The sequence below is a fragment of the Prunus avium genome, chromosome 3 (genome assembly GCF_965620075.1).
Source record: "Prunus avium chromosome 3, drPruAviu1.hap1.1, whole genome shotgun sequence".
Lineage (NCBI taxonomy): Eukaryota > Viridiplantae > Streptophyta > Magnoliopsida > Rosales > Rosaceae > Prunus > Prunus avium.
The window spans coordinates 1,925,305-1,943,767 of record NC_142286.1 but is presented as its reverse complement, the minus strand read 5'-3'; the positions used below and the strand labels follow the sequence as shown (position 1 = coordinate 1,943,767).

Genomic DNA, 18,463 nt, shown 5'->3' with positions numbered 1-18,463 from the left:
GTAGCACCCTATAATTTGAAATGGACTTATAGAGTGCCCCAAATGTTAGGCAATAATTAATCAATGAAAGAGAAAATTAAACTTCAAGTTTGACTAATTGATGAAGCACACTTTAGAAAATAGAGACTTGAAAATATCGGTGCAGCTGGAAGTTAGGCCTGAGTTGCTGCATGTATCTTCAACTATTGCTTTCATTCTTTCTTGGTCATTCGGGTTTTCAACTTCAAACTTCAAACTTGACCGCAACAAAAGCCACCGGAGTTTTCAACCTTGATAGGCCAGTTCTGTTTTCCCTCCATCGTTTTAGTCGTTTTCTTCACTTCTCTTTGGCATTACGTTTCTACTATAGAATGTGTGATGCATATGTTCCATATAAATTTTTCTCTTTTTTTTTTTCTTAAGTGAGAAATTTTTTGTCATTAGGGTTGATGAAAGTCGTATATATCACACTGTGCATGTGATGAAAGTCGGTAGAAGAAGTTGATGGGTGTGAAGAGCAAAAACTTAGGAGAGTGAATAGTGGTGAAATTACTAAGTTAACCTTCAATTTTAGTTTTATTATTAAATGGAGACTTGATTGATAAAAGAACAATTGATATTTGATACTTTTTAGTTGACATATTGCAATTGTTTTTCAAAGTTTTTGAGAGATTTTTACAAATAAAGAGGAATTGGTTACGCAGTTTCGATAGCAAATTTACTTAATTTAGGAAAGTGGCAGACTTGAGAACCTAGCTATTAGAACACCATTATTTTTTTGGAACCAAAACAATAAAACCATTATTCTTGTTAGTACTTTTTTTTATTTTTTTTATTTTTATGAGAAAGAGAATTCATTCATAAAACCAAAGACGTACAAAGAGCAACATGATATGGCCTCGTTAAAACCTTCCTAGGACAACCCCATAGGACAAACCCCAACGGAGGAAAGAGACGTACTACACGTGTTAGTACTTGTACTACTAATTTTTTCTGATTTCTAGCTAGCAATTAACCCTTGCATTTGATGTGGTCCTAAGAATTTAAAACCCATCATAAACCATAAAACAAAAAATCTAAAACCCAACAATATATAGGTTGATTAGTTTCCTGTTTTAAGTCATGAGAGATATCTGAGAGAAATAAAACATTATGCAAGCTCAAGGAAAGCATGATCAATCATCACAATCTATAATTGGCAATACAACGTTGCCCACAATATATAGCAAAACAACATTTCCAATTGAAAGGCAGGCCTTACATCTCTCCTGTCTAAAACTCAACCTCTATCTAACACACAAAAACAACCCCCTTGCGCTGTCATGTGCACACTAATTAGACCTTGTCAATTTCATGGACTATGGTTTCCTAATTTCTTCCAATATCATCCCCACCATCTCTTCCTCTTCTCTGGTTTTGGCCCCTTCACGCCCACCCTTTTGCATGTCCTCTAATTCCCATTTGCCACTCCAATACCAAAATCAAAAGCAAAGACAGACAGAGGGAGAGAGAGAGAGGTTTTAGTTCATTCAAATTGATAGAAATCATTTTAGTTTTCTGACAAGTAAGCTGGGGACCCTTTTTGGTTTTCACAACAACGCATGGTAATGGGCGCGCATATGGCTATGGCTAGGCTTATGCGCGCACCAAACCCAACCCCAACATTTTTCGTTGCTCTATTCATTGCCGTGCTTTCATGCATGGTCATGCTACCTTTTGGTTCACCAATGGCTACAACCACTGAAGCCCTTATGAGGTTCAAGAAAACGTTACAATTGGGAAACGAAAGTGCCACTCTTAGCAGTTGGGATCCTAACAAAGACCCGTGTAATGGTAACAAGGCGAATTGGGTTGGTGTGCTTTGCTTCAATGGGAATGTGAGGGGTTTGCAGCTTGAAAACTTGGGTTTGCAGGGAAAGCTTGATTTGGAGCCTCTTACTCAATTACCTTATTTGAAGACCCTAAGCTTCATGAACAATAGTTTGGCTGGTCCATTGCCTAAGCTTAAGAACCTAAAGTTGAGGTCTGTGTATTTGTCTTATAATCATTTCTCAGGTGAGATTCCTGATGATGCATTTGAGGGCATGATTTTGTTGAGGAAATTGTATTTGGGAAACAATCAGTTTACAGGAAAAATCCCTTCTTCCCTTACCACCGTGCCTAAGATTTTTGATGTGGGGCTTGAGGGGAACAAGTTTAGTGGCCAAATACCAGATTTTCGACAGAAGGGTTTGAAGAGGTTGAATCTAGCTAACAATGAATTGGAGGGTCCAGTTCCAGAAAGCCTAAGCAAGCTGGATCCAAGTAGTTTTTCAGGTAAGTAATTACAAATGTACATTCCTGCATGAGATTTCTTCCCATATATGTAGACTGATTTCTTTTGAATTCAAAGAAAAATGTGGATGACAATGCATGCAATGCATGCCTTACAATGCAAGTAATCTGGTATTAGGATAATTTTTCATCAAAAGCATCACCGTTTATTTATTTAATTTTCTGTGAACAAAATGTAGGCAATGGAAAACTATGTGGTCCACCTCTAGCGGGAAAATGCGGCGACCCTCCTCCTCCTCCTTCTCCTTCAGCTCCGCCGTCTGAATGTTCTGGGGACTCATGCGGCACCTCTAAGAAGCCATCGTCGGGTCTAAAAATAGCCCTGATTGTGGTGAGTATATTGCTCCTACTGGCCCTCATTGCTGTGATTTTGATCTTTCTCAACAAGAAAAGGCAACAATCAGAATTAGACGTGGCCGAATCATTGGACGACTCGACCTCCAAGTACACGGCAGCTGGTGGGAGCAGCCAAATGGATGTTAAGTCGGTAGAAGCTACGCCACATCCAAAGAAGGGTGACCTTGGAAAGTTGTCATTTGTGAGGGATGATAGGCAGAGGTTTGATTTGCATGACCTGCTTAGAGCCTCGGCTGAGATCTTGGGGAGCGGGACGTTTGGGGCTTCCTACAAGGCTCTGATCATGACTGATGCTGTGGTGGTCAAGAGGTATAAGCAGATGAACAATGTGGGAAGAGAGGAGTTCCATGAGCACATGAGAAGGCTTGGGAGATTGACACATCCAAACTTGTTGCCTCTGGTGGCCTATTATTATAGAAGGGAAGAGAAGCTCTTGGTTTCTGACTTTGTGGAGAATGGTAGCTTGGCCTCTCATCTTCATGGTGAGTTTTTTTGCTTCTTTTTTGTCACAATTAATAAAAGTTAGCTTAACAGTTATATGCACGCTTCAAACATAACCGCGTGAGAGATGTGATCAGCAATGCAGTCATTAAATACAGTACAAATACTTTTATTCATCTATATTGAAATAACATCATCCATGGTGGAGTTGCTTTTGTACAGGCAATCACAATTCAGATCAGCCTGTGCTGGACTGGCCAATTCGTTTGAGAGTAATCAAAGGCATAGCCAGGGGATTGGCCTACCTCTACAGCGCGCTCCCTAGCTTGGTTGTACCCCATGGCCATCTGAAATCCTCCAATGTACTTCTAGATGAAAACTTTGAGCCCCTCTTGAATGACTATGCCCTACTTCCAGTGATCAACATGGAGCAAGCCCAACACCTGATGATGGCCTACAAGTCACCCGAATACGCCCAGCACCGGCGCATCACAAAGAAGACCGATGTCTGGTGCTTGGGGATCATAATCTTGGAGGTGTTGACAGGCAAGTTCCCAGAGAACTATCTCAAGCAGAGCTTCGACAGCAGCGCGGATTTGGCCAGCTGGGTTAACGGAATGATCAAGGAGAAGAGGACCAGCGAGGTGTTTGATGAGGAAATGGGGAGAGTGGGGAGCAGCAAAGGAGAGCTGCTGAAGCTGTTGAAGATTGGTGTGAAATGTTGTGAGGAGGATGTGGAGAGAAGGCTGGATTTGAATGAAGTGGTTGAGAAGATTGATGAGCTGAATGAGGGAGAAAGTGATGGAGATTATCGATCAAGTGTTTCGAGTGAAGGAGATGATTATACCTCTCAAGTTGTGTGATTGCAGAAGAGAAATGATGAGGACTTTTGGTTCCAAGTATTGCTGGCTGGTTGGGACTTAGAGAAACCATGTTGTAAATTAGAAGAATATTATTTATATATGTGCAGGGGCTACTAGGTTTCAGCTAGCTTCATTCCCATGAGTTGAACCACGTGGCAGGGAGAGATTTGAAATTTAAAGCAATGAAGAAATTAATTTGTTTTTGTTTTTGTGTCATTGTTTTTTTCTTTTGCCCCATTTCTTTTGGATTAGGAAGTGGGGTTGTGTTTGTAGGTGTTGGGGATGATGGCTCTTGTATCATCTTGGTGTAATGGGAATTAATTAGCTGATAAAACTAGTCATCAGATATGCTCTCTCTCTCTCTCTCTCTCTCTCTCTCTCAATTCCTTTTGTTTTGGTTCTTTTTTGTCAAATTTTCTCTCTAAATTCGGGCACTGAATTTCTCTGTGTTCCTATTTGAAACCAATGACCTGTGTTAGACTTGGAATCAACTGAAAACGTATTCATATTGTCCATTTTTCTTAATAATTTTACACTTCTAAGACTTGATTGTTACCTACATAACAAACTTAAAATGAAGGTATATCAAAGTGAAAAGTTTGGTCAAACTACCGAGATCAAGAATGTAATTTGGTAGCAAGGGACTTATAGTAGCTCAAGTGGTTAGGAGCATTTTCCCAGTATTCTAGATCCTAAATTTGATTTCCCTTCTTCCAATATCGCTTTATATCCGAAAAAACAAATGTAAATTGGTTAAAAAGAAATGGAAAAAGTTTTAACCGAATGAGTTGAAGATGATGTGTACACTATTATGTGCTTAAATCGTGGCTGAACTTACGATCCACCACCCATTTACCACTCCAAGCAATGAGTCAATTTGACTTGAGCCAAAGTTCATGATTATTCTTGGCTTGTAAATATCCATTTACAAACCATATGGATGAATAGAGAGAACTAATCATGAAGTTTATAGTAGTTATATTTTTTAGTTTAAAAAATCTTAAATTCTATTCCTCCTAGATTTGGCTATAAAAAAAATAGAAAATTTGGCATAAGTCCAATTATGAGGAGAGATTTTGGGCGCAATCCACGCAGAAATTATTGTTGATCCAAGTCCTTTGACTTTTGCGCCACATAAGATTACATGCCTATTTCAATTTATTGATATTTACTTTTTTTTAAACAATTCTAACTCTTTTTTTTTTTTTGCCAATTTATGTTCGACTCTTATTCGACCCAAAATGCGTGAGTTATTTCACATGCAAAAAGGGTTCAAATTGTTGAGTTTTCAAAACTTGGATGAAAAAAGTTGATAGGTCATTCTGCCCTAAAAAAAATAGTGTGTTGTGGAAAAGGGGAGGGGGGAATCTCATTGTCTATGCTTAGATCTTCTACTTTTGGCAGCCGACTATCTTATTGTGAGGCTTCTATATACTTGGTCTTTTTTCTTTTTGATCTGAATTGTGAGGCTTCTATTTTAAAAAGCCAAAATAGAGAAACCGCCAGGTTTTGAACCAAAAAAGAAGAAGAAAAAATGTAAAAGTTCTGAGCCTGTGGTGGCTCATAAATTCTTGTAAATAGCAAATTCTAAGGTGGTCAAGTTTGATAAGGGACAAGAGGTTTGAGGCATCAGGATTTCTGGGCCACTTTGTACAGAACATGGAAAAGTTTCTACTTGATTAGTTTGTGTCCTAGCAATATTCTGTTTTTCATAGTTAGAGCTTTTGAAGAAAATGTGGCAAGCAAAAGGAGGAAATGGGACAAAGAAAGGAGCAGGAGGAGGAGGAGCAGCAGGAAATGGTTTGGTGGCAGTTGCCATAGACAATCAGAAAGGGAGCCAAAATGCACTGAGATGGGCTGCTGAGAATGTTATCACGAGGGGCCAAACTGTAATTCTACTACATGTTGTTCAGAAGTCATCTTCAACATCTTCATGTAATCTCTCTCTCTCATGTAACCAGAAGAGTAACTTGCTATTAAGATAATCTAAAAGTTCATAACCATTATAATATAAAAACAGTTATATTATTTATGCCTGGAATTCACAAAGCAAGTTCAACATATCAGATACATCTGTGATTTCACAATTTATATTGTGTCTCTTCTCACCTCTGGAGCTAATTCAATTTTCAATGCAAGACCAAGTTACAACTTCTTTTTTTGGAACAGTGGCTGGAAACAATGCCCTTATTTGTGATGTAAGCAATCCATCTCAATCGCCACGCAAACAGCAGCTTGAGAAGATGACCAAGGATCTGTTTCTTACCTTCCATTGCTATTGTACGCGTAAGGATGTAGGTTTCGAAGCTCTGCCTTCGTAAATTTTGGTCCATGAGCATCCTGCATAAAAAGGCTTAATTTACAATTCACCATTTGGAGCACATCCCTAAAATTTCTTATACATAATCATATCGATAATCACGACAGCTTTATCAATCGGTTTTATTTATGTTACTCTTTGATTGTTTGCTCATGTAAAGTTATTTTCTCAGATAAATTGCCTTGATATCGTACTTGAAGACGCGGATATAGCAAAAGCAGTAACAGAGTATGTTTCTTATGCTGCAATTGAGAATCTGGTTCTGGGAGCTCCAGCAAAGCATGGATTTATCAGGTAATGGCCTCATTCTATAAATCTGGTTTTGAGATTCTGTGTTTTCCTGGACACATTTTGGATAGAAATATATGTTTATACTGTAAAGACTCGTTTAGTTTGCTAATACTCAATGATTTTCTCACGCAGATTCAAGACATCAAGTATTCCAAGTAGTGTATCGAAAGGGGCACCTGATTTCTGCACTGTATATGTCATCTCCAAAGGGAAGATCTCCTCGGTGCGAAATGCTTCTCGTGCAGCACCATACAGTTCTCCACTAGTTAACCAAATAGATTCATTAAATAAGCAAAGTTTTAAACCACCTGAAACACCTAGATACAACAATATGTATTTAAAAGGTTTGTATCTCTCAGTTATTATGCTTTCTTGAAAACTGATTTTGGATGAAAAGTACTCTAAATGCAATATTTTTATCCTCAAAATCTAGCAGCTAGACCGTCGTTCAAGCCTCATAACTTGCAAGATGAAGCATACAGGTAAGTTAAACAGACAATGCTTTAGTGTTATGCTATTATGTATGAAAATAGATGCTGTGTAATTTACCATAGAAACTGATACCACCATCCTGAATTGAAACAGATTGGGATTAACAAGAGGAGGTTTTAGTAATGGGAGGATTAGTGGAGGATTCTCAGAATCGGAAAGCGACATATCATTTATAAGCTCGGAAAGGGCAAGCACTGACCGTGCTTCTTCTGTGACGTATGATTATATGGATACAAACCGAGGACGGCTATCTACTAGCTCAGACCAGAGCTTTGGGTCAATGCGTCAAGGACCTAAGTTCGCGGACTTCAGTTCTCTGCATGATTTTTCATCGGTTTCACATGAAAGCAACCTAACATCATCTTCATGGTCATCACAGAACCTGGTAAGGACAGGATATACTCAGCTCAACTTATATCAAGTATCCTTCCTTGCACATTATCTAGCTAGGTGTTTTTTTTCACCGCATTTATAAACTTATGCAGGACGAAGTCGAATCTGAGATGAGGAGACTGAAGCTAGAGCTGAAGCAAACAATGGACATGTACAGTACAGCATGTAGAGAAGCACTTTCAGCTAAACAGAAGGTGATAAGAAGTCTACATTTACCTTCTGCATTTTCAAGATTCCATTTAACTTTATGTCCCCCACAGGAAATGGAGCTGCACAATTGGAGGGTTGTAGAGGAGCAAAAACTAGAGGAGGCACGACTGGGTCAAGAAGCTGCAATAGCAGTTGCAGAGAAAGAAAGAGCTAGGTGCAGGGCAGCCATGGAAGCAGCTGACGCTGCTAAAAGAATTGCACAGTTGGAATCACAGAAACGAGCAAATACAGAAATAAAGGCCCTCAGAGAAGCAGAGGACATGAGGAAACTATTAGATAATCTAGCCCAAACCGATGACAAATACAGAAGATATGCTATTGAGGAGATTGAGCAGGCAACAGAACACTTTGCCCCGTCTCGGAAAATTGGGGAAGGAGGTTATGGTCCTGTCTTTAAGTGCTATCTTGATCACACACCAGTTGCAGTAAAGGTCTTGCGTCCGGATGCTGCTCAAGGAAGGACACAGTTTCAGAAAGAGGTGAGTACCGAGATCCTTGCTTAGAAAATATGATCTACTAAATTGATATAGTAAACTAACAAAGAAGTCTGTTTTAAAACCTGATACCTTGTGGAGATCAACAAACAGTACGAAATTGATCAAGACAGTTAAAAATATAAAATAGTTAGAAACTTACTACATTGAGGGAAAATGTAACAAAAAATGGCAAGATTCTAGAACCGAAAAGGGTAAGAACTCAAAATCACTCGAATAAGATTCTTAACAAAACTAAAGGTTAAGATTTCAGAAACACCCCCAAATAAACTTCAGTAGGATTCAAGAACCAGAAAAGGTAAGATCTCACAATGCCTGCTGCATCAATGTCTCTAAATCCAAGTGGTACTTGGTACCTGACAGTATTTCACTTTCAATTCCATATACATTTCATGCAATGCAATAGAAGCTCCATATACAAATTCTTTTCCAACATGCTTTATTCACTTACTTCTTGTTCTAAATTGCTTCCACCAAACATATAACGGTAAAAGATATGATATCGATATTTTTTATCTAATCTCTTCTGTCATGATCCAAATGCAGATTGACATACTTAGCTGCATTCGACATCCCAACATGGTACTACTTCTAGGAGCCTGCCCAGAGTATGGCGTTTTAGTCTATGAATATATGGCCAATGGAAGCTTAGAGGACTGTCTCATAAAGAGAGGGAACAAGCCAGCTCTTTCTTGGCAACTCAGGTTCCGAATCGCTGCTGAGATTGGCACAGGCCTACTCTTTCTTCATCAGACCAAGCCAGAACCCTTGGTGCACCGTGACCTCAAGCCCGGCAACATTTTGCTAGATCACAACTATGTGAGCAAGATTAGTGATGTTGGATTGGCCAGACTTGTCCCAGCAGTTGCTGAAAATATGACACAGTGCCTCATGACAGCAACAGCTGGAACATTCTGCTATATTGATCCTGAGTATCAACAAACAGGAATGCTTGGTGTAAAATCTGATGTCTACTCCTTAGGCATTATTCTTCTCCAATTGCTAACAGGTAGAACGCCGATGGGCTTGGCTCACCATGTCGACAAGGCTATTGAAAAGGACACATTTGAGGAGATGCTGGACCCAGCTGTCCCTGACTGGCCAGTGGAAGAAGCCTTAAGCCTTGCAAAGCTAGCAATCCAATGTGCAGAACTCAGACGAAAAGACAGGCCAGATCTTGGCACCGTGGTGCTGCCATCACTAAATAAATGGAGAGAACTTGCTGAAGATAAGATGAACCACAAGTTATTAGACGGCAATAATGGTCTTTCCCCCCATCACAGTCATGTTCCCGATCAACAGGTAAGTCGAAAAACTGAAAAACTTAGAAGCATTTGGATGCTGACTATGAGATCATTGCATAAGTTTACCTAGAAAATCAAACAGAAAATCTCCACCTTCTCTAAGATGCTTGGCATTAAAAATTTAGTTAAGACTAAAAAAAATGGAAAAGCAAGTAGGCTCATTCAAGTGCCAAAAAAACCAACATGAATCACATTATTTTAGGTCATATGTTAGGACTTCCATGTGATCAATGATCATCAACCTTAACTAAAAGAACTGGAAAAAAGCACATGTATACATGGTTCTACCGGTTTTCGATTAAGGAGGAAGGTATTTGACATTGTAGAGTATCTTTTGCAGGAAGTGATGAGTGATCCACAGCTCAATAATTCAGGAACCTCAAAGAGCCAATCAAGCACATCTTCACAGACAGAAAATCAAGCAGAAGCAGGTATAGAGTGAGAGAAACAATTTTGACAAGAAAACATGAAGAACTAAATTTAACGGTTTTCGATTTACTTGGTTTCACAGGGCCAACTGAAACTGAATAATGCTAGAAGGTCAGTGTGAGTTCCATGATGCAACATTGCCCCAGTGACCTCATTAGGTTAATTGGCACTTTGTTTCCTCAATAATTTTTTTTAAAATTGAAATTTTGGATGTGGGCTTCAGTGAGAAAGATACATAGGCATCAGAGACATCAAATTCAAAGTCTCAGACAGCCTGAAATTTTGTTGTCATGTAAATATGATTGGCATTCAAGTGTACATGTAAATATTCATATTATCAACAACAATGAGTATAACAAAGTTGTAGATTTCAAACATGCGTCTAAAAAAGCAAAAAAAAATCAACAATGACAGACAAGTACCTTTTTTTAAACCCAATTTCTGAACATCGTCAAATTATGAATGGTCATTTCCACACAAAAAAAACCCCCACTTCGGTTCCTTCATCCTTATTTTTGTACAACCCGGCCAATGTTCTTCTTTCCCTTGATGGGCTGCACAAATCAGGCACCATTTCAATTTGAGGGCTTGTTATAGAAAGAAAAATATTCCCATTTTATTGAAAATTTCCAAACTAACCCATATCTTCACATTTTCCAACATTTGTTCTTTAATTTTTACAAGCAGGCTAAAGACCAAAACCTAAGGAACAAACATTCTAGGCCTATAATCATGTGGCCCAATGGACAGTCATGGAGGTCCCAAGTACATAAGGGCTTAACTTTCAGAACCCATTCCATGAAGTAAAAGATGGGCTTGAAGTTACTTTCCCATATTTTTGGAAGCAAAACTCTTTAAATTTTTGCTTACAATAATAAAACTCTTGTTGAATTAACGTAAGTAATAGAATACTCTCATTAACTCAGTTCTTTTAAAACAACATGGTATTATTTCACTTTCAGATATCCTCAACCGTAAAGAAAGTAAGAAACGTGGCACCTTCAAAGTAGTGGACGTGTCATGTTCATAACAAACGGTGGCTGCAAGTGTGAAGTTTCTAGTTGTGGATTAATTTTCAATTTCACTTTTTACCTTCCTATTTCTACCAAATTAAGGAACATTCCCAGATTTTCTGTTCTTTATCACATCAGCAAGAAGATAACTAGTTCTAGCGTTATCAGAAAGTCTTTGTTGTTGCACAAGGAAGGAACAATGGGACAAGGCCAAGAAGTCAAGACCAGAGATGATGCCCAAGTTGAAATTCAGGTTCCTTTGTTTGTGTTTGAATGCATGACATGCCAAAACTGAGTTTTCTTTTCTTAAATCACATGACATGACATGAAAGTTGAAGTTAAATGTTGATTCTTCTGATTCAAATATTATGTTGGTTTGTTTTGTTGTGACAAATTAAATGGCAGGAGAGAGGGGAAATATTTTTCTTCTACAGGCCAAAAGTTAACAAGGAGGAAGCTCGCAGCCCAGATGATGTTCAACGTTTGTACATAGTTTTAAGGCCAGAGTCAGGTGAGAGGCCAATTGAGGAGAAGCAAGACCCTGATTCAGGAAAAGAAGGTGCAAAGAAGAAGGGATCTAATTCTGGTGAAAAAGGTTCTGGTGGTAGTCAAAGTGGGCATGGTAGGCATGAAGTGAACATTGAGAAGCAACCATTGCTGAGGTTCATAGTGATGGGAAGGAAAAGCCTTCCTGACCCAAGCAAGAAGGGCAGACCCTATTGGGGTTTTGTTGACATGGTCACCACAAATATAGATGATGTGAAAACTGCTCTTCAAGGAGGTACAAAATTTCCCATTTTAACTTTGCATAGATTAGTATTTCTATATGATAAGATCCTCATCTTGGTTTTCAATGCTAATATTGTGCTTGTTGGGTTTAGTGTTTTTGATTTTGTTTAGTGATCAGGATTTTAATTAAAAGATAATCATCACTACCATGCGGTGATACTAATTCACTCAAATTAAACATGTGGTGGTGGCGATCCCGCAGTATATATAACATGCGTAGGTATTACAGTCACACCGAAAAGTTACTCAGAAGCATAAGTAGAAATCAGAACTCATTGTATATACATGTTGTATGGCAGAGGAGTATGACACTAAAACCAAAGGGCACAGACACACTTCTGCAGTAAGGGCATTAGGAGAAGGCATATACCGCATTGTGAGGCATAAGGAGGAGAAGAAGAAACCCCACACTCATTTGATTTACAAGCTTGAGTTCCCACCAGAAGATGAGAACAATGAGCCTCAAGAGTCACTTAACATTAAACATGAAGGCTCATTTCATATTCAAATAAAGAACCCAGATCAACATGGCAGCAGCAGTACTTCTCAGTTCAGAGGGCTACAGAACAAGCGCAGGGCTATGTTTCCTGCCCACCTGCAAGGCCAGTTTGGGAATTTAAGGTACTGCCCAGCTGATCCACCTGACTTCTTGAACTATGAAGGATGTGAGTTCTTGCTCATATCGGCTTCGGAAGATATAGAAGAGGAATTGGGACTGGAGCTGCAGACAGAGGGGGAAGCAGTTGAATCTTGTTCTGATTTGATCAAAACTTTTGGGGAGACTGCATCTACCAGTTCTCTTCTGAGAGGCACTTGGGTTTGAAAAAGAAAATGGTACCATGCATAGTTGTAGTTTGTTGTATGTAACTTTTGAAGCACTTTGTGGGCACATGGCCTGTAGTTTGTAGATTTGTGAAGTTTGTGCGACCAACTCTATTGCTGCAGATGTAGTAGTGACCATGTGTTTTATGAATCAGTGGTTCAATTGTTTTTGTAAAAGCAAGCCAAGAGTTGGTAAGTGCAAAGAAAGTTGAAACAAGGTTGGTTCTGTAGCTCAAAGCAATAGCTGGTAGAAGTGTTTAAATATGCTGGAAGAACAAATTTCATCAGAAAAAAACACAAAAACTAGTATGTCCTCATGCAATAAACAGTTTTCGTAGAGAGAGTAGCTTACTCAAACGTAACAATCCAAATAGATTATTTGTTTTTGGTGTAATTATCCACAGAGGTTTATCTTTCCATTTTTCCTAACAAAATTACACAAATACGAACCACTCAAAAGCAGAGCTCCTCCTAAGATCAAAACTTGTGAGTTTTGACAAAAGATAAGATACAAAATTAAACAAAACTGAAAATAAAACCTTGGTGACAACAATTAACAGCACTATTTCAATCATAACTTTTTTCTTTTATAATTTTTTTTTTTTTGGGAAAGATTCTTTTATAAATATTGGGTTTGTCTCATTGCAGCAGAAGTCCCGCCAAAGGGATATCTAACTTACTTACCAAAATTCGACCAAAAAATCAAACTTGCCCAAAAAAGTGAGCTTTAGCTCAATCCAAAACAAAAAGATGAGAGCTTGCTCTGTTGAGTTTCAGGGTTTTAGGGTTTAAGAAAGACTCTGTTTGTTTCTATGTATGGATGTGATTCCTCTAACCATGTCCTCCTCCTCCAAATTCGTCCAAATCCCCACAACCCTCACCTTAACTTTCAAACTTTCCTCATCCCCAAACAAACCCACAAACCCATCTCTCCTCCCCAACCCATCAAACCCCACTCTCACTCTCAGACTCCTCCTGACCCACAAACCCAAAAACCCAATTTTCCACACGCCCTCCAAAACCCATAACCACCTTCACCATCCCCTGTTTTCCACACCACCCAACAGCCCTGCACCTCCGCCAGACCACCAATCGGAGCAATTCAAAGCTGCCCAAGACGCTCTTTTGGAGTTTCTTCAAGAATTTGGGGTTTCTGAGACAGAAGCCGCCTTTGTTTCGTCGAATTCGCCGAGGTATTTGCGGATGTTGGTCGATGGGGTTTTGGAGTTGGATGAGCTTGGGCTGTGGAGAGAGCGGGAGAGAAAGGAGGGGAGAGAATTGGTTGGGTTTAAAGAAAAGGTGAGGTATTTAGCCAAGGAAAAAGGTGACAATGGAAAAGTTGCGTTTTTGGAGAGTGTGGTTGGGTTGAGTCTGTCTTCGGCTATGAATCTTGCCAGGCATTTATCAGCAGAGACACTTCCGAGACTCGTTGAGAAGGTAAGGGCATCGCAATTCGTAAAATAATAATAATAATTTGTTGAAGTTTTGGTCGACAATTTGTGAGAAAATTGTTTTAATGGAAGTGAATGTAATTTGTTTATGTTATGGTAAACAAGTAATTGGTACTTAGAATTGCTTTTCAACTTTTTTGAGTTCAGTTCTTGTTTCACGAACAAGTCATTGAATTTATTGGTTTCTTTGATGTGAACAAGGTTTTGAATCTTGTGATTATGGTGAACTAGTTATTGTTATTTGGGACAATTTGTGAGAAACAGTCTAGTGGAAGTTATTTATTGGGTTAATTTATGTCAAACATTTGATTGGGAGAAGGGTGAAGTATATTTCTCATCTGTGGAGCGTAGTGAAAAAAGAACATATTTTTTATATGGTACGACAAAGGAAGGCAAGACTTGTTGGAGTTACTTATTGTCGGAAGTGATGACATATTTTTCAGTTTTAATAGCTTATCTATGGCAATGCCCTCTTATCCACACTCAATATTACAAATCCTGTACTAAAAAAATTATGTATTATTTTTCCCTGGAAATCTTTTTGACATGACCCAAAATTCTTTGAAGTTTGTATGAGGTTCTGCATTATTAACATCATTGTGCATTCTTCGTCATGTCCTGACATGGAGAGAGCTCACTGGAAAGTATGAGTACAATGACTTCCGCTAGACTGTTTCTCACAAATTGTCCCAAATACCAGGCTGCATACATAGATGATATTACAGAATGGGAAAGTATGCAGCCTGATTATTTTATAGTACATAAACCTTTGAAATGACTTCGTGAGTTTATAAGTTCGTAATCAAGGACGCAAGATGAATTAGGACCCTATAACTGTAAAAGTGGAAATCTTATGACATGGACAAGACCCAGGAATTTGGTATTGATTCTCTAATGTCATATGAATGCAGAAATGAAATTATTCTTCAGATCTGTTGCAGAATTGTTTCTTATTTTGCATTTGGCTTATAGGTTAAGTATGTGAAGGAAATATTCTTTTCTGGCAGTAATGATGTGGGGCTCATTGGGAAAAATGCTCGTCGTATGATGATGCACTTATCAATTCCTATTGATGAAGACTTGCAACAAACCCTATCATTTTTTGAAAAGGTCTGGTATGTCCCTTCCAAATCTTAGTAATGCATTTATGTCAAACTGCAAGTTACTTTTAATTCTTTGTTATTTAGAGATTTGTGGTTCATATGCATTTATGTGTCTGGATAGTTTATTCTTATTTCCAGTTGGTTTATCTTTTTATGCTATAGATTGCAGCAAGGCGTGGAGGTCTGGACATGTTGGGTTTTGGAGACGCCACTTTTCGTTGTTTAATTGAATCCTTTCCCCGCCTTCTTTTGTTGTCCTTGGATCCTCACGTGACACCTATTGTGGAATATCTCGAAAATATTGGAGTCCCGAGAGAACGTATGAGAAACATAGTTCTGTTATATCCACCCATTATTTTTTGCAACATTAAAGTCATTAAAACAAGAGTGCTTGCATTTAGAGAGGTACAGTTAACTTCGGTTCTGCTTTCTCTTAATTCGAATTTAAGTGCAAAATTATTATGAAACTTAGGTGACTTTAAATATATAGTTACCAAATAGTTTGTTATTTCCAAAGCTGTATGAATGATAAAATAAGTGATCTCTATCTCACTGTGCAATTATGTTCGTTCTAGCTTCCTCTTCCCCACCTTGGACATTTCCTTGTTCTTTGGACATGTCAACTTTTGAATTTGTGAAATTTCATGATCAGTAGCATAACCAACTTTACTGAGATTACATTTATAACATATGCCTTTGGTTGTACATGTAATAAATAGAATTATGGTGTTGGTTTATACATTGTTCACTTGGTCTATATTATTTGGACCAAGAATGGATTTCATAACGTTATGGAGACACCTTGTCTGCCATGGTTGAGCATTTCTTCATGTATTGTTGTGCAGGTTGGTATGGAGGATAAAGATGTTGGTAGAATGTTGGTTAAATATCCATGGATTCTATCTACCAGCATTCAAGAGAACTTCAAGGAGGTTCTTTCTTTCTTCGATTTGGAGAAGGTACGGAATCCAATCAGGTCTTTTTATTTATGCTGTCTGATTTTTCCAACTGGAATGAATCATTATTTTGGTTAAAATACTAAATGAGAAATTTTGCTTCATTACAGGTACCAAAAATGAGTGTTGGTCTTGCAATCAAAAGCTGGCCTCATGTTTTGGGTTGCTCAACCAGCTTGCTAAAATTGATGGTTGACCAGATTGGTGAATTGGGTATTAGAAACAAGAAGTTAGGTCAGGTTATCTCTAGAAGCCCTCAGCTATTGATACGGAAACCTGTAGAATTTCTTCAGGTAGGTAATTTTTGTTTTATTCATATCTTCGCATTTATATTACACAAACTTGTTTCCTTATAAATTTGTTTGTTTGTATTCGCGATTTTTACCTCATGATTTAGATGATGGCTGCAGAGCTTACTTGTGTGGCTATTTGGTAAATTTGCTGTTTTAGGTTGAATATGAAATATTGAAGCCATATACGGTTTTTTTCTTTTCTTCCAGTTTCATGCTTTCAAGCTGATAATATCTAGCCTATACTGCTTGGTTCTTCATCAAATGACCAAGAAAAGAAAAGGATGTCATTGAAGAACTAGTCTATAAAACAGGAAGTAACAAATTGACGCAATGGAAAATTTTGAAAAGCAACATATACATAGATATATATATATATATTGTTCTTTAAACTGTTAGGTTGTTGCCATGTGTGTGTGTTGAGTTTGCAAAATTTAGATAGATATATATATATATATATTATTCTTTGAACTGTTGGTTGTTGCCTTGTGTGTGTATTGAGTATGCAAATTTTATGGTGGACCGCAGTACGGTGTCTACAATGTGCGACACCTGTGGCAGATGGCCAGTATGCAAAGAAAGATAAGCATATCTCCATGGCTCTGAGCCTTTAATATCTCAGTTAGCAAGGTTCGCACAAACAATTGCAAGCGTAATTTAATTTTGTCCTTGAACATGAGACTTGAGAGAAATTGAAACTGATACATCCTTTAAATACCCTGACACCCTTGAACAAATGACCCGTAATATAGGATTATAAACTTGCGGACGAAATTGCCCCTGGTTTTCATGAGTCCGCGTGATTTATTTCTCTTATTATAAGCGCAATAAAGCTGCTAGTACTGGGTGAACTCATATTGTCCGAAGACTTGGTCTCACTGCCAATGCAATTAAACTTATGTAATGTGACCTAATCTAATCACCTACCAATTCAAGTTGGTCCCACATTAGAGATCAACACAATGCAACTGGATATACTTTACCAGTCTGTGAAGGATTCGGGAACCATGTAAATGTGTCACAGTTTCTTGAGTCCAGTTTTAACTGTTATTACTGCTTTATACAGGTGGTTTCATTTGTGGAAGGTCTAGGATTTGATAAAGAAACTGTTGGCATCATACTGGGTCGCTGTCCCGAAATATTTGCTGCCAGCATTGAGAGAACTCTCAGTAGGAAGCTTCAGTTTCTTGCTAGTATTGGTGTCTCCAAAGTTCATCTTCCACGGGTTATCAAAAAGTATCCAGAGCTTCTTGTTTCAGACACTGATAGAAATTTACTTCCTCGGTAATGCTTTTTTTGTTTAGTATATGCAGCTCAACAAACTTAGAATTCTCTAGTTTATTTTTTATTTTTTATTTTATTTTTATTTTTATGAAATGTGAATTAGCCTAATGTGGGGAATTTGGTGAGCAGGATGAAGTATTTGATGAAGAAAGGGCTGTCACGGAGGGATATTGCATTCATGGTCCGCAGATTTTCGCCGTTGCTCGGGTACAGCATTGAAGAGGTTTTGAGACCGAAGCTTGAATTCCTCATAAACACTATGGAGAAGCCAGTAACGGATTTGGTGGAGTATCCCAGGTACTTCAGTTATTCATTGGAAAAGAAGATAAAACCAAGATATTGGGTGCTTAAGGCAAGGAATATGGAGTGTAGCTTAAAGGATATGTTGGGTAAAAATGATGAACAATTTGCTGAAGAGTTTATGGGTGTTGGAAGCATGCTTGTTCCACTTCCTCCTTCCCCTAGACAATAATGAAGTGATAGGAGCTCCTAAATTTTTACTTTGTAAATAGTAAACCACAGATTTGTTCACAGTTTTGTAACATTTTTGTTGTAACAGTCAATGTATAGTAGTCCTATTTCATTAAATTTTTTAGTTACTGAAATTTTTTAACATATCTATTTATATAAAGGGAGATGGCCTTGAAGGTGAAACAGTCCATAAATAAAGAATGCAATAGTCTATTCAATGAGATACAAATAAATGAGTAATGCTCACACAACAAACGTCCATAAATCATAGCTTAGCACTGTAGAGTGTTGAGTTCACCCTATGAGTATAGCCGCGCGGCTACACCATTTTTTAATAATAAAAACCGTAGTATAGCCGAACGGCTATATACTCTTTA

The 18,463-nt window shown here is 38.1% G+C and overlaps 4 protein-coding genes across 5 annotated transcripts; all 4 read left to right on the top strand.

The window, feature by feature from the left end:
* Positions 1 to 1,186: 1,186 nt before the first annotated feature.
* Positions 1,187 to 4,291, top strand: LOC148295424 (pollen receptor-like kinase 4). The gene is made up of 3 exons (XM_088249878.1): positions 1,187 to 2,295; positions 2,493 to 3,152; positions 3,334 to 4,291. Exons 1-3 carry the CDS (start codon positions 1,581 to 1,583, stop codon positions 3,972 to 3,974), a joined length of 2,016 nt encoding a protein of 671 aa, XP_088106004.1. The 5' UTR covers positions 1,187 to 1,580; the 3' UTR covers positions 3,975 to 4,291.
* Positions 4,292 to 5,454: 1,163 nt separating this feature from the next.
* On the top strand, positions 5,455 to 10,267 carry LOC110761639 (U-box domain-containing protein 35-like). 2 transcript variants are annotated; one of them, XM_021964173.2, is made up of 11 exons: positions 5,455 to 5,909; positions 6,144 to 6,268; positions 6,467 to 6,588; positions 6,718 to 6,929; positions 7,022 to 7,067; positions 7,171 to 7,462; positions 7,563 to 7,664; positions 7,731 to 8,159; positions 8,721 to 9,476; positions 9,819 to 9,909; positions 9,990 to 10,267. In XM_021964173.2, the coding sequence occupies exons 1-11, from the start codon at positions 5,708 to 5,710 to the stop codon at positions 10,007 to 10,009; spliced, it is 2,397 nt and encodes a 798-aa protein (XP_021819865.1). In that variant the 5' UTR covers positions 5,455 to 5,707; the 3' UTR covers positions 10,010 to 10,267. The 2 variants fall into 2 exon arrangements, with proteins under 2 accessions (XP_021819865.1, XP_021819864.1); XM_021964172.2 differs by having other exon boundaries at positions 7,019 to 7,067.
* Positions 10,268 to 10,981: 714 nt separating this feature from the next.
* Positions 10,982 to 12,708, top strand: LOC110761698 (uncharacterized). Its single transcript, XM_021964244.2, has 3 exons — positions 10,982 to 11,173; positions 11,326 to 11,701; positions 12,009 to 12,708. Exons 1-3 carry the CDS (start codon positions 11,120 to 11,122, stop codon positions 12,530 to 12,532), a joined length of 954 nt encoding a protein of 317 aa, XP_021819936.1. The 5' UTR covers positions 10,982 to 11,119; the 3' UTR covers positions 12,533 to 12,708.
* Positions 12,709 to 13,178: 470 nt separating this feature from the next.
* On the top strand, positions 13,179 to 18,153 carry LOC110761716 (Mitochondrial transcription termination factor family protein). Its single transcript, XM_021964270.2, has 7 exons — positions 13,179 to 13,968; positions 14,955 to 15,092; positions 15,248 to 15,490; positions 15,931 to 16,044; positions 16,152 to 16,334; positions 17,398 to 17,615; positions 17,745 to 18,153. Exons 1-7 carry the CDS (start codon positions 13,348 to 13,350, stop codon positions 18,085 to 18,087), a joined length of 1,860 nt encoding a protein of 619 aa, XP_021819962.1. The 5' UTR covers positions 13,179 to 13,347; the 3' UTR covers positions 18,088 to 18,153.
* The last annotated feature ends 310 nt before the right edge of the window (positions 18,154 to 18,463 follow it).

What these genes read in the sequence shown, in the direction of transcription:
- LOC148295424 (XM_088249878.1), top strand. Translation starts at nt 1,581, where the DNA reads ATGGTAATGGGCGCGCATATGGCTATGGCTAGGCTTATGCGCGCACCA. An exon ending in GGATCCAAGTAGTTTTTCAG is followed by an intron (nt 2,296 to 2,492) that starts GTAAGTAATTAC and finishes AACAAAATGTAG; the next exon opens with GCAATGGAAAACTATGTGGT. An exon ending in CTTGGCCTCTCATCTTCATG is followed by an intron (nt 3,153 to 3,333) that starts GTGAGTTTTTTT and finishes GCTTTTGTACAG; the next exon opens with GCAATCACAATTCAGATCAG.
- LOC110761639 (XM_021964172.2), top strand. Translation starts at nt 5,708, where the DNA reads ATGTGGCAAGCAAAAGGAGGAAATGGGACAAAGAAAGGAGCAGGAGGA. An exon ending in TTGCAAGATGAAGCATACAG is followed by an intron (nt 7,068 to 7,170) that starts GTAAGTTAAACA and finishes GAATTGAAACAG; the next exon opens with ATTGGGATTAACAAGAGGAG. An exon ending in GGACACAGTTTCAGAAAGAG is followed by an intron (nt 8,160 to 8,720) that starts GTGAGTACCGAG and finishes ATCCAAATGCAG; the next exon opens with ATTGACATACTTAGCTGCAT.
- LOC110761698 (XM_021964244.2), top strand. Translation starts at nt 11,120, where the DNA reads ATGGGACAAGGCCAAGAAGTCAAGACCAGAGATGATGCCCAAGTTGAA. An exon ending in ATGCCCAAGTTGAAATTCAG is followed by an intron (nt 11,174 to 11,325) that starts GTTCCTTTGTTT and finishes ATTAAATGGCAG; the next exon opens with GAGAGAGGGGAAATATTTTT. An exon ending in GAAAACTGCTCTTCAAGGAG is followed by an intron (nt 11,702 to 12,008) that starts GTACAAAATTTC and finishes GTTGTATGGCAG; the next exon opens with AGGAGTATGACACTAAAACC.
- LOC110761716 (XM_021964270.2), top strand. Translation starts at nt 13,348, where the DNA reads ATGGATGTGATTCCTCTAACCATGTCCTCCTCCTCCAAATTCGTCCAA. An exon ending in CCCTATCATTTTTTGAAAAG is followed by an intron (nt 15,093 to 15,247) that starts GTCTGGTATGTC and finishes TTTATGCTATAG; the next exon opens with ATTGCAGCAAGGCGTGGAGG. An exon ending in AACCTGTAGAATTTCTTCAG is followed by an intron (nt 16,335 to 17,397) that starts GTAGGTAATTTT and finishes TGCTTTATACAG; the next exon opens with GTGGTTTCATTTGTGGAAGG.